The 12,760-nt window shown below is 35.6% G+C and overlaps 1 protein-coding gene across 1 annotated transcript in view; it reads left to right on the forward strand.

Moving 5' to 3' along the window:
• MAPK8 (mitogen-activated protein kinase 8) overlaps nt 1-12,225 on the forward strand; it is a 100,761-nt gene extending 88,536 nt beyond the window's left edge. Inside the window, exons 10-13 of the mRNA XM_077746504.1 lie at nt 239-363; nt 889-998; nt 4,313-4,353; nt 8,112-12,225. Of these exons, the coding sequence (XP_077602630.1) occupies nt 239-363; nt 889-998; nt 4,313-4,353; nt 8,112-8,248 (413 nt within the window). The 3' untranslated portion in view covers nt 8,249-12,225. The remainder of the gene's footprint in view (nt 1-238; nt 364-888; nt 999-4,312; nt 4,354-8,111) is intronic.
• Nucleotides 12,226-12,760: the final 535 nt, after the last annotated feature.

Here is a 12,760-nt window from a genome sequence, read left to right on the forward strand (position 1 = left end):
ATGTTCTTATGGGATATAACCCAGCGTTCTCTCTGGGTAATGGAACAAAGTAAAAGATTTTAGTTAATTTTTCGTGTAAATTTATTTTTTTAACCGTATGTATGACCTGATTTTATAGTAAAATCTATTCTTTTAAAACATATACTTTTTGATAAATGATAATATTAAGTTTCTGAAGTTTATGATAAAATAAAAACTTTTATGAGATCCATGTACATTAACATCGTTATTTTTACAGCCAGTCAGGCAAGGGATTTGTTATCCAAAATGCTGGTAATTGATGCATCTAAAAGGATCTCTGTAGATGAAGCCCTCCAGCATCCTTATATCAATGTCTGGTATGATCCTTCCGAAGCAGAAGCTGTAAGTTCTTTTCTTAATGTTTGCAGAATATATTGACTTGAAGTTAGGTTTGGAGGAAACTTTAATTTTAAATAAAAATATAGACAAATGGTGATCGTGGTTTTCTCTTTTTGCATGAATGTATCATAAGTTAGCATACCCAAGCACCCCTGACACAAAATAAAGCTACATCCCATTGTTTCTTGCCTTTTTGCCTTGGTACGTGATGAACTAAAGTGTTGAACACTTTGGGGAAACATTCTAAGTGCAGAACAAATGACTGTGTCTAAAGTGTAGCACAGTTCTGTGATATAAATAAAATGTGACAATTTCAAAAACTAGAAGAAGACAGTTAAACATCTTTTTTTTGTCATGAAAGTGTTGTCTAAAACTAGTCTCTCTACATAAGAGAAGGTCGTTGATGACTGATCAGTGTTGGTCTGATGATGTATTTTTGAAAGCTTCTATCTCATATTTCAAATAATGATAAAGAATTTATGTACTCCCTGTAAACTGACTCAATTCTTATTGCCTTGTGTTTTTCAGCCACCACCAAAGATACCTGACAAGCAGTTAGATGAAAGGGAACATACAATAGAAGAGTGGAAAGGTAACATTCACCAAATTCTTAGAGATGAAGCTGAAAGAGCTTCTGGGTCTTTATGTTGATGTATTCATATTAGGAAAATTAAAGATATTTCTGTTATTCATATCTGATATTTGGTAATAGGATTATTGTTTGTATAGAGGTAGAAAGCAAGCCTCCTTCCATCCCTGACTTAATCGGCGTCTCTCATATTTCCTACCCCAGAGACACATTAGTGCTTTCTGGAATTTTTCTGTTCTTCCATAGTGTACAGATATACAAACCTCTGTTTGGTGTCTCCTCTTTTCCTCTTCTAGCCTGTTTTAGTCACAAATGGTTGTATACTGTCCACATTTACTCTGTTGATATAATCATTTATCTTTGAGATTATTCTGTCTTGTTCCACATATCGGGCTCATTTGGCTTAAAAGCTGTTAGTGTTCTGCTATACGACTGTGTCACAATTTCTGTATTTAACTCTCACTTGAAGAGCTTTGTGTCCAGGCTGTTGTTACAGACAACTCTGCAGTGTTGTGCACATGTGAGAATGTGCCTGTAAGAAAAATCCTTTAAGGAGATTTGCCAGGCCAAAGGACATTCCCAAATTACTTTCCAGAGAAATTCTAGCAGTTTACACTTCCTTCAGCCTTGTGTAGGAATGTCTGTTTTACCCCCGCCTTCACCAATCGAGTTAATTTTTAATCTTTGCAACTCTAATATGGTAATTCTACTTTGTGTATGTGGGTAAATATTAATAATGCATTGACTGTCACAGAAATGTTAGAATATTTCTTTCTTTAAAATGTTAAAATATTCCCTGGAACACTGGGGCCAGAAAATTTTTAGATCCTGTTTACTTCTAACATTTGCATTGTTGTCATTTAGTAATTTGATGACTTTTATAGCTGTATGACTTTGGGCAAGTCACTTGGTCCCTTCTTTACCTTACCTTAAAATGGAGACAGAGGACATCTTATTAAGAGCTAAGTACCAAAATAGTTGCAGGGCTAAAGGTAGTGGGGAGATACAAACCTAAACAAGGGATCCATCTATAAATCTGTTGGGAAGAATGACTTTGATTCTTTCTTCTTAGGAATAACCAGAGATTAGTCTTCCCAGTTGACTTTTGGGAAACACACAGCTAGACTCTTTACAGCCCACCAGAGTGATAGAATTGAGTAGAATCTAGTATATCTATATGTGTAATAAGTAATGTACATGGATATAATTGTGGACCAAAGTGTGTATTAAAATATCTGATATTTTTATATATCATTATATTTAGAATAGGCATTTATGTATTTCTTGTAATCTTAATAGGCCACCAATTGTAAAACACACCGCTGTATACCACTAAGACAGAAAACAATGCCACGTGCACCGCACCATTGATTGTAAGATGCATCCCATTTCAGAGATAATAAACTGATAAAAGTGTATCTTAAAATACACTTTTTAACATAGTGTGAAACATAGTCCAGTTGACCCTTCCAGCAGTGTAGGGGTTAGGGTGCTGATTCCTACGCAGTTGAAAATTCACATAAAACTTTTGACTCCCCCCAAAACAACTGCTAATAACCTGCTTTTTCCTGGAAGCTTTACCAATAACATGGTTGGTTAGCATATATTTTAATGTTATATGCATTATATACTGTATTCTTACAATAAAGTAAGCTAGAGAAAAAATGTCATTAAAATCATAAAATTTACAGTACCTGACTTATATTTGTTGAAACAATCCACGTATAAGTGGACCCATGCATTTCAAGAGTCAGCTAGATTTTTGTTTATGTGTAAACACATATCTGAGATTTATTCTGTATCTTTTTCTTCTAGTCTAAGTGTAGCTTGGTAATTACCCACAAAATGCTTTTTCTTTTTTTTCCTTTCCTTTTTTTCTTTCTTTTTTTTTTTTTTTTTTTTTTTTTTTTTTTTTAGTGTTTAGGCAACGGAGTGTCAGAAAGCGGGGGTGGGAAAGAAAGAATCCCAAGCAGGTTCCATGCCCAGTGCAGAGCCCAACATGGACATGATCTCCCAGTAAGGAGGTCCCATGATCCTGTGTGAGATCATGACATGAGCCAGTCAAGTTGAATACTTAACTGACTGAGCTACCCAGGTACCCCACAAACTGCCTTTTTTAAGATCTGCTTGGGGCACCTGGCTCAGCCGGTTGAATGTCTGACTTCGGCTCAGGTCATGATCTTGCGGTTCGTGGGTTCGAGCCCCGCATCAGGCTCTGTGCTGACAGCTACCTCAGAGCCTAGAGCCTGTCTTCGGATTCTGTGTCTCCCTCTCTGGCCCTCCCCTGATCATGGTGTCTCTCTCTCTCTCTCTCAAAAATAAATAATACATTAAAAATTTTATTTAAAAAGATCTACTAAAGAGTTTTAGCATTATAACAGAAAGAAAACTCTGTTGACAGGGCCATTAACTTACAGGTTGTGTTGCCTACTTAGTACTCTTCATTAGCTTTGGTTCTTCTCCCCTTTTTGTTTTCTGAAGAAAAGCATCTTCCATTCTTTCCTCTATCCAGACTTCCTACTTTTCTCCTTCCAAGCCCAAAAATATTATTGTAGCAGGGAAACTTAGGTGTCTCTAGCACTTGTTCATTCCAACATATCCACTCAATATACCTTATCATCAGCGATTCCTTGGCAGTTTAATTTAAGGAATTTAGACTCCTTGAAATTCTGGGCAACATTCTCTACTTGTACATTTTTCTCAGAAGAGGGCTTGTTGCGCTTACACAGTTCTCAAAGGATGCCATGACCTAAAGATGGTGATGCATAATGGTGATTGTAGCATCGACCGGAAGGCTCTTCTGAAGTAGAGGAGTTGCTTTTCTTTTCTTTCTTTTTTTTTTTTTTTTAATAAAAATGTATTTATCCATTCTGGTTAAAGAGGCTTCCATACAGTTTTGTATTTAAGTCTTTGAACAGATACCTGGATAAGCACCTACAGTATACTAGGGTACTTTGCCATAGCTCAGGAAATAAACGTGAATAAGATAAATGTGATTTAAGCTCTGACTGAGACAGAACTGAGCATATGTAGTATGGTATGTAGAATGACATGGTATAGTACAGAGTTCTGGTGGAGTAAAAAAGATAAGGCTTCAAACCCCAGCTCAATCCTTAATCCAACTTTAGGAACATTAGTTATACCAGAGATTTTTATTCTTTCAGTATAGTCCTGGTTCAGCATCAGAGGATTGTTACTAACACCTTTGAATCTTAGACTGGCACTTAGGGACAATTCACCATTGAAAGGACACTATTAGAAGTACTTAATATGTGTAAAAATGTTTTACTTAAAATAGATATCTGTGAGATTGGCTCTCAGACTTTGAAACTTTTTTTTTTTTTTTTTTTTTTTTTTCNAGAGAACCAAGAATGGAGTTATACGGGGGCAGCCCTCTCCTTTAGGTTGGTTACTATATAAGCTTGGTTAAGGTTATAAGGTTAAGGTTACTTCTTGTGTTGTAATCTTCAGTTACCTGAATCACACAGTGTTTTCCTTACTAATCACTGTTATTATGAAAAGTGTAAGTATAGGGAGTACAGTTTGGGTGTTTTAATTTGAAAGCATTCGTAGGTACACTGTTGTCCCAGTACACCATGCTAATATATTGGTAACTGACTTCATAAAATACACATCTTTGTCTATAATACTGACATTCCATTGAAGAACAGAAATTTAAAACCTTTTTTTATTGGCATTGTTCTCTTTAAAGAAGAAATTTTTCATAATTCAGTATGCTTACCAGGATTTTAATAGTCTTTACTTTGGATAAATAAACTAAGTCTTCATTGCAAAATTTGGTACATCTTTCTCGTTAAGTTGCCATCTTTCTCATTTTGGTATTTTTGATTTGTTGAACTAAGGCAGTAACATTAAAACTGCCATTAGGAAGTGGTCCATCTCTAAAAAGAAAACTGGTTTGCAGGAGTTAAACATTTTCCTTCATCATGAACAAGGTATCTTCTATTTAATTTTAGCACTTATAAAAGCATAAAGCACTGAGAGAAAAAGTTAAATGACAGGGAACATGTATATATATTCAGTACAAACTACATGACAGGCACTGGTGGTTTATGTACTTGATATCATTCAACCCCTAAGACCTCACTGAAGGGAGTACTATGCACATTTTACAGATGAGGAAACTAAAGCCCAGAAGAATTAAATGAACATAAAATTACAAATATATTATGTAGAAAAGCTAATACTTACAGCCATGTTCATCAGTAACTTCAAATGGCACGGTTTTTCTGGCATCCCATATGGTCTTTAGCTGGCAGCAGAGACTTTTGGCTAGAGAAGTCAGAACAGCTGTATGAAAGAGGTGAAATTTGAATTGAACCTTGAAGGCTGAGTAGTGTTTTAATAGATAGGTCTGAATTTGAGTAAGACTATGCCATTTTAACCATTCCTCTAACACTCTTCTACAGTCTAAAAAAATGTATATTATATGGGTAAGATTTTTAACTATAGTTTCAGATGCCAATTTTGTTGTACTGTAAACATATATCTGTTTAATATCTGTGACTTTCTGTAGCATTTTCAGTTATATTTGTGAGTTTTTGAAATTTTTTATTTTTTAAATCCTTGATCAGTAATACAGTCTTCCAAATTATAATATAGATCCTGTTGAAAATATAAATTGATTTTGACACCTTTTACCTACAATTTAATTGTAACAAAAGCCATATTATAAGTGCTTTAATAACTGAGTTAATTAGCTTTGTATTGAGGTACAGTAGTAGTGTAACTAAATTTAGTTCATGATGGAGCTTTGAGTGGGATTTGAAAAGTCCATTACGTGGGAGACTTTTTTATTTCAGAACGCTATCCTGGTGAGTGGCACGTCCTGTCAAATGTTTGAGTAAACTTGATTTCGTGAGATAGGGCCATTGTATCTGTTCTTAACTACTGAAAGAAACTGGATCTTAAAAAATATTTGACTATGGTTATAAAATAAGTCAGTGGTAAGGACAGGATTGCAGGTTTCTAGACATTTTCTGGATTCTCAGTTTTAGCTTACGGAGAAGAGTGTTACTCAACCTGTTAAAAATATCTAATTCTTGATTATATGGAGAAAGAGAAGAAAATCTTTGACAGATTAAAATATCAGATAGTTACAGTATCATTTCAACTTGATTTTTGAAAATGAAATATATTAGTTTTTCGACATTCCTTTGGTTTGGCTAAGTTTGCATGCCTTTGAGGGTACAGAATCTCACCATAGAGGGAAATGACCCAACTACCTAAAATTAAAGATTTTCCCTATTATTGCCAATTCAGATATTTGAGAATTTACTGGATTGCTTTAAAGTTAAAAAAAAAACAACAAAAAACACCCAAGTACTTTTCTTAGGTATTTGATTTTCAGATTAAAAAATTAATTCTTCAGGGGTGCCTGGGTTAATCAGTTGGTTAGTCGTCCTGCTTCGGCTCAGGTCACGATTTCGTGGTTCATGAGTTTGAGCCCTACATTGGACTCTGTGCTGACAGCTCAGAGCCCGGAGCCTGCTTTGGGTTCTGTGTCCTCCCTCTCTTTCTGCCCTTCCCCTGCTTGTGCTCTGTCTGTCTCTCAAAAATAAATAAACATTAAAAAATTTTTTTAAAAACCTTAAGTTATCTAATGCAATTAAAATTAATTTTGGAGGCGCCTCGCTGGCTCAGTCAGTAGAACATACGATTCTTGATCTTGGGGTTATAAATTTAAGCCCCATATTGGTGTAGAGATTACTTAAAAACATTTTTTTTAATTAAAAAATAAAAGTTAATTTTATCAGATTAAGAAGTTTGGATAAAATGAAATTTGGATTCAAAATAGAGGCATAAAATTTATATTTGGTGGAATCCTTTTATGATTTGAATATCTCAGTACAAGTCTTTGAAGATAGCCTGTGGTATTCTATACTAATCAGTCAGAACAGGTGCATTCTATAGTGTCTCATGGATGGAACTTAAAATATAGTGTCTTCAGTTTGCTCTGGCTAGGAACCTAATGGATTTAGAAAGGTTATTACATTTCTCCTTTCCTCTCTTCTGTCAGGCCTGAAGTATACGCAGTTTCTTTTTTTAAATTCATTTACCTCCTGTCACCTCCCCTGTCCCTGGTGGTTCCATTCTTTTCTGTCTCCCAGTACCGCCCCCCTCCCCAGCCCAGCACCCTAAAGATTTGCCTACTCCCACTCCCTGGCTATTTCCTTGTTGGAGTTGAAGACAAGCCCTCAGAGGACCTTTTGTATCTAAAGTGTGTTACTGTTCATCATTAGAATAGTAGGATAATTTCAAACACTGCCTACTGGGTTCTGGAGGAGTGGTTTTCAGCCGCTTTGTTTTAGCATCCTTTGAGTGCCTGAAACTCAGCCCTAGAAATTCTTATGCTCAATGTGGAAACCACTGCTTTTATTCCATAAATGACTTCTTAAGAACTTTTGTATAACTTGCTCTATTTAATAGGCCTCAAATTTGGAATGATCCTTATTTAGTAATCCCATAGTTCAGAAGTACTTACTTAGTTCGTTAACATATTTCCCACCCCCAGTGACATTCCTTCCCCTTTCCCAACCCAACAAACCCCCTGAAAGGATTTCTGTATTGGTTCTCTATTGTTACTTTTTAAAATTCAGGAAGTACTTGTTACATATACTTTCAGTAAAGGAAACAATCTTCCCCTACTTTATCTGTTTAATAAATCCATGTTAGCATTTATGAAGTATTTATTAGACTATAATAAGAAGAACTTGAGTTTGCCCAAATAGGGTACTTGAGTGACCCCGGCAAGTCATATAACCTAAACTGGGAGAGCTGAACTAAGGACCCTTCCATTTAAAATGATTGTAGTCTTCGTCTTGGCTTTTTCTTTAAAACAAGATGTGCCAGAATACTGTTTATAGAATTTACAGTGAGAAGATAACATTAAGTCCTTTTTATTAGGGCAGTAGTTTTTACCTTTTGAGTTATATACTTCTTTGAGATCCTCTGTCCAAAAAATGCAGTACCGACAGTGTTGCATGTATTATCACACACACAACTTTGAAACCTTTTAAAGCCAAGAGGAAAAACAAATTTATTGATTACTAGGAGTAGCCAGTACAGTGCAGGTAGCTCAATGTGCAATTCTGTCTGCAACTGATTTGCTGTTTTGTTTCTCATAGCACAGGTGCAGCAGTGATCAATGGCTCTCAGCATCCATCGTCATCATCGTCTGTCAATGATGTGTCTTCAATGTCAACAGATCCGACTTTGGCCTCAGATACAGACAGCAGTCTAGAAGCATCAGCTGGACCTCTGGGCTGTTGTAGATGACTACTTGGGCCTTGGCAGGGGGGTGGGGGGATGGGGAGTCGTTTAGTCATTGATAGAGCTACTTTGAAAACAATTCAGTGGTCTTATTTTTGAGTGATTTTTCAAAAATGTAGAATTCATTTTGTAGTAAAGTAGTTTATTTTTTTTAATTTCAAGTGATGTAATTTAAAACTTAAGTTGTGTTTTAAAACAGCAACAAAACTGTATTGTATTTTTGCTGTAATTAACTGTATAATGTAAACCTAATTATTTTATCATGGTTTAAAATTTTTGCATATTTGCTTTATCTTATGCTGCTGATTTTTTTTTTTTACTGAATTTGTAAGATTTTGTTTATCAAAGCAACTATTATGTGGTGACTTGCCTATATCATGAATTATTTAAGATTTTTATAGGTTTTTTTAATTAGAATTTTATTTCAGATGTTTTGTTCATGATGCTATCCTTCAGGGTTATGTGCTTATCAATGAAATAACCCCAGAGGAGTGAGGGAAAATAACCTGTAGCCAGTTATATTCAGGAATAACTACTGTAAATGATGAACGTGTTAAAAAACCTCCAATATTTGCTACTTGCCAATCTTAATTTAATTACAACAATTGGTAGGTAATCCTACATCCTACATTGTTTTTTAGCAACAGCCCCGTCATCTAAATGACAGAGTAACTCAGAGCATGTCTTTGAAGATGCTGGGCGTCTACCGCCACCCAACATAACAGAAGTAAAAAGAATATGGTATTTTCTGCAAATTTGTGGCATGCTCAAAGATTATGATCACATAAAGTCAAGAGGATACTTCATGAATAATACATTTCAATGCAAATAAACAGATGGTTCACTTCTACTAGCTATGAGCCTGTTTTGTATACACTGAGTTAATCTACTCAGGCTGTAGGTCCCAGCAGTGGTCTAGAGTCTGGTCTTTCCCTTTCCTGCAGCCTCAGGCCCTTGGACCTTGGACCTTTCTGGTTTCCTATCATGGTATCAGTCAGTTGAGCACCAGTTCTCAAGGCGTTTCTGGCCATTTGATTCTACCTGTAGCATAATCATAGTTATACTAGCTGTCAGGAGGTTCTGAAGCCTACTTCAGTTTCTGTAGGTGATGTATCAAATGAGCAATATACCGTTCATCTGAAAATAGTAGCACACAGCCATATATAGGATGTCATTTTCTAAGGACTGTTTCTTCACATTGAGCAGAGCAGGCATAAATGGTGGTTATTTAGTCTGAGTCTTTGTTTTTTATACCTGATTTTCAATAAAACATACAATGTGGGTGTTGAGTAGGGTAAGAATGGTGCTGCTCCTGACAAGTGTATGTTAACTGTTTACATTTTCTATCTGCAGAATTATTTCTCCACAACTGAAGTTTTCTTAAGTAAATGTCATTGAAGTCTCATTTTCTCTGAAATACATCATCTGTACTGCCCCAGGCACCTCTTGTTATTTTTGGAACAAGATGGATTTTATGTAATGAACTGGGAAATGCATACTTAAATAAGTGACAAGGTTCTAGGCAGGAAGCGCATGGGAATTACTGACCAATAAGAGCAAGAACTGGTGCATCTCAACATGCAGTGTCTGAAAGTTCGCTTGGCGTGTTATTCGCATATTTAGTGCAAAGTTCCTTTCGAGTTACGTATTTTAGGTTATTGTTAATGTGCAATATTTAGGATTAAAATACATTAGCCTTTTTAATATGCTTTGAAATAGCAAGTTTGTTTTTCAGGTCATGACATCTAGCCTCTTGAAGTTGTCAGCCTTTTTATCAGCCCCATTTCTACTCCTACAACATGGTGCATTAATTTTATTAAGCAAACTAGAGTTTTGAGACTGTAACACCTCTTGAGTTGAGAAACAGGATTGGACTTGTGATTTTAGCAGAAATTTGAGCATGAGTGTGTTCTTAGTTTATATTAGTTTGGCAGTTAATTAGCTTTTTTTCCCCTAGGATAGATTATTTCACTGTTGCACTTTAACAACTGACATGCTTTCAGAAGTTTCCCCTATTTTATGTTTGATTGCTAAGAAGCCATTGCTGTTGATGCCGATTTTGATTAAGCAAGGAGAACCAGATGTTCTTACTGTATCATCTGTTGTAAATGCCAGCTCCCCCTTGCCAACCAGCATGTTTCAGTTGATACAGAGAAAAGGAATTCTTATTTGTTAATGTAGACTAAAATACTTACCAAATTAGATCCTGAAAACAAAGTCTGTTAAATGTTGCATGCCCTAGGTTTTTAAAATGCAATATCTAATTACAGTTTTCCCTTGTCTCTTGAATCTGTGAAGTTAAAGAAGTACTGATTCTTCTTATTTTACAACTTTTTTGAACCTTTAAGACTTCTCAGACACTTGTGTGTGTTCTTTGAAAGAAATCACAAATAAGATTTCTGTCAAGCAGTACTTCCATAAAAGCCACCTTGCTTCTCTTACAGCTTTGTTTTTTCAACTTCACATATTTAATATACCCATCATCTTACTGTCAAGAAATTACTTTGACTAAGAGTTATCGTTCAAATTTATTTTATTATTCACCTTTATAGGAAGGAGACACTAATGTTTTTCTACATCGTTCTTCCTGATTTACTACTACGCTGTTACTCTCTGACGTATCCTGACCATTTGTAAAATGGTTGTGTTGTTGGGATTGCTTAAGTATAATATACGTAAAGAGAGCATCTCAACTCTTTCATGCTGTTTGCCGAACAGTTCTCACTTTGTCACACACCCTTGGGTGCTGGTGTCCCTGGTATGCACTCTTCCAGATTGGTCGAGGCACAGTGCTTCACACCAGAGAGATGCCAGCTTCTTACATGAGGAGGCTTCCAAACAACCCCCTTCATAGTACAGAGAAGCTTGATGGTATGCCAAGCAGCAGACTTTTCCTGTAAGCCTTTTCGTTATTCTGTTCCTTGTTAACCCTGCTGTTTTGTCTAAAAAGATGAAGGTGAAGAGGACGTAAGTGTCTCATAGTGAAATCAGAAGAGGGCAAGTGGAGCTGTTTCAGGGTTACAGATAAGACTTGGTTTACGCCACCGGCCAGTATGTGCTACATATATGAAGACTTAACTACTCAGTGTTGCCTAGGCACAAGCCTGCACAACATTTTGAGGTAAAGACATAGTCTATTTTCAAAGATACCGTTGTAGTTTGTTTGTGAGTGTTGTTCATTAGTCCCACCGTAGCTGTAGAGTGAATGCATGCAGCCCCGTGACCCCAGTAAACTTCTCTTACCAGTAGGAAACCCGAACACCACTGTCCTGTCGTTAGCAGCCCTCTGAAATGTTGCCTCCGTATCCTTCACATGTTAGCGTACATTGTGTTTTCTACGATCTCTCTTAGGTTTTTTCCTGAATCTGAGGAAACTACTTTTTCCTTAATAGCAAGAAAGATGAAGAGGTAAAGGGCATTGAAGCAGAAATGTATAGTTTGGGGTACGATTAGAAAACTCGCAAGGAAAACAGAAATCCTAATTAATTTCAAACTAACTGCTCTTAGTTAAGTGCTCTTAAGGAGAGTCTAGTAAGAGTCACAATTTCTGGCCATTTCTAGTTTAGATTCTCTTCGTTACTGAGACTTTTGAGAAATCTGTGGATTAGTTTTGCACAATGTTCTATTCTCACAATAATTTACAAATTAAACTAGGTTTTTATTGAACTACCTCACACTAATTTTCTATGCTTTCCCAAGTAAGCTATTGCCCTTACTGTAAGCTCTTTACTGAGTGTGAATTATAAATGTGTGTTAAATACTTTATAGCCAATGTTGACACAGTACCAGTAAGTATGTAAAATATATACCTTGCATCAGTAAGAGAGACTCACGTGTAAAATCTTTCACTGTATATCTTGGAAAATTGTGTTAGATGTGTTCGTTGGACATTATTACTGTCTGTTTTTATAAGTAGAAACCTGCTCGTGATATCAGTCCATTCTTTACATTTTACAAAAAGGAATAAATCTTAGTAAATTTTACGAAGAAATAAATTACTTTTGTAGGCCCGATATTTGGTATATTTTTGAGAAGCTCTTAATCTTTTAGCTGAATGATGAAGTTAAACTGAACTAGCTGTCTACCTGGACTGTGACATCTATTTTCTCATTACAGTTTATCCTGTTTAACAGGTTTAAAACCTGAAAACCTACATATGATAATTGACATTTGCTTTCTCTCCCTATATGATGCCATTCCTTCTTCATTCCTTTTCCTTCCCTGTGTTCCATTCCCTCTCCTCTCCTCTAGACAAAACAAAATGGGGCACTTTGTAGGGAATGCTGAGATAATTATTGTGGTTTTTAATCATTCATGCCCTAGTCATTAAACATGCACCACTGGAATGTAAACATTGTTACCTAGTATGTTAATTGGTTATAATATTTTAAATAAAAAAGAAAAAAGTGGTATGAAAAATATGAAATTAAGAGTTTCTTCATTGAAAACAAAATATAAACTTGTACTAAAAAGTTTTTTTGGGCAATTTTACGATTTCCTGTGGATTGGTATTAAAGG

Source organism: Crocuta crocuta, unplaced genomic scaffold (genome assembly GCF_008692635.1).
Source record: "Crocuta crocuta isolate KB4526 unplaced genomic scaffold, BGI_CrCroc_1.0 scaffold28, whole genome shotgun sequence".
NCBI classification, from domain to species: domain Eukaryota; kingdom Metazoa; phylum Chordata; class Mammalia; order Carnivora; family Hyaenidae; genus Crocuta; species Crocuta crocuta.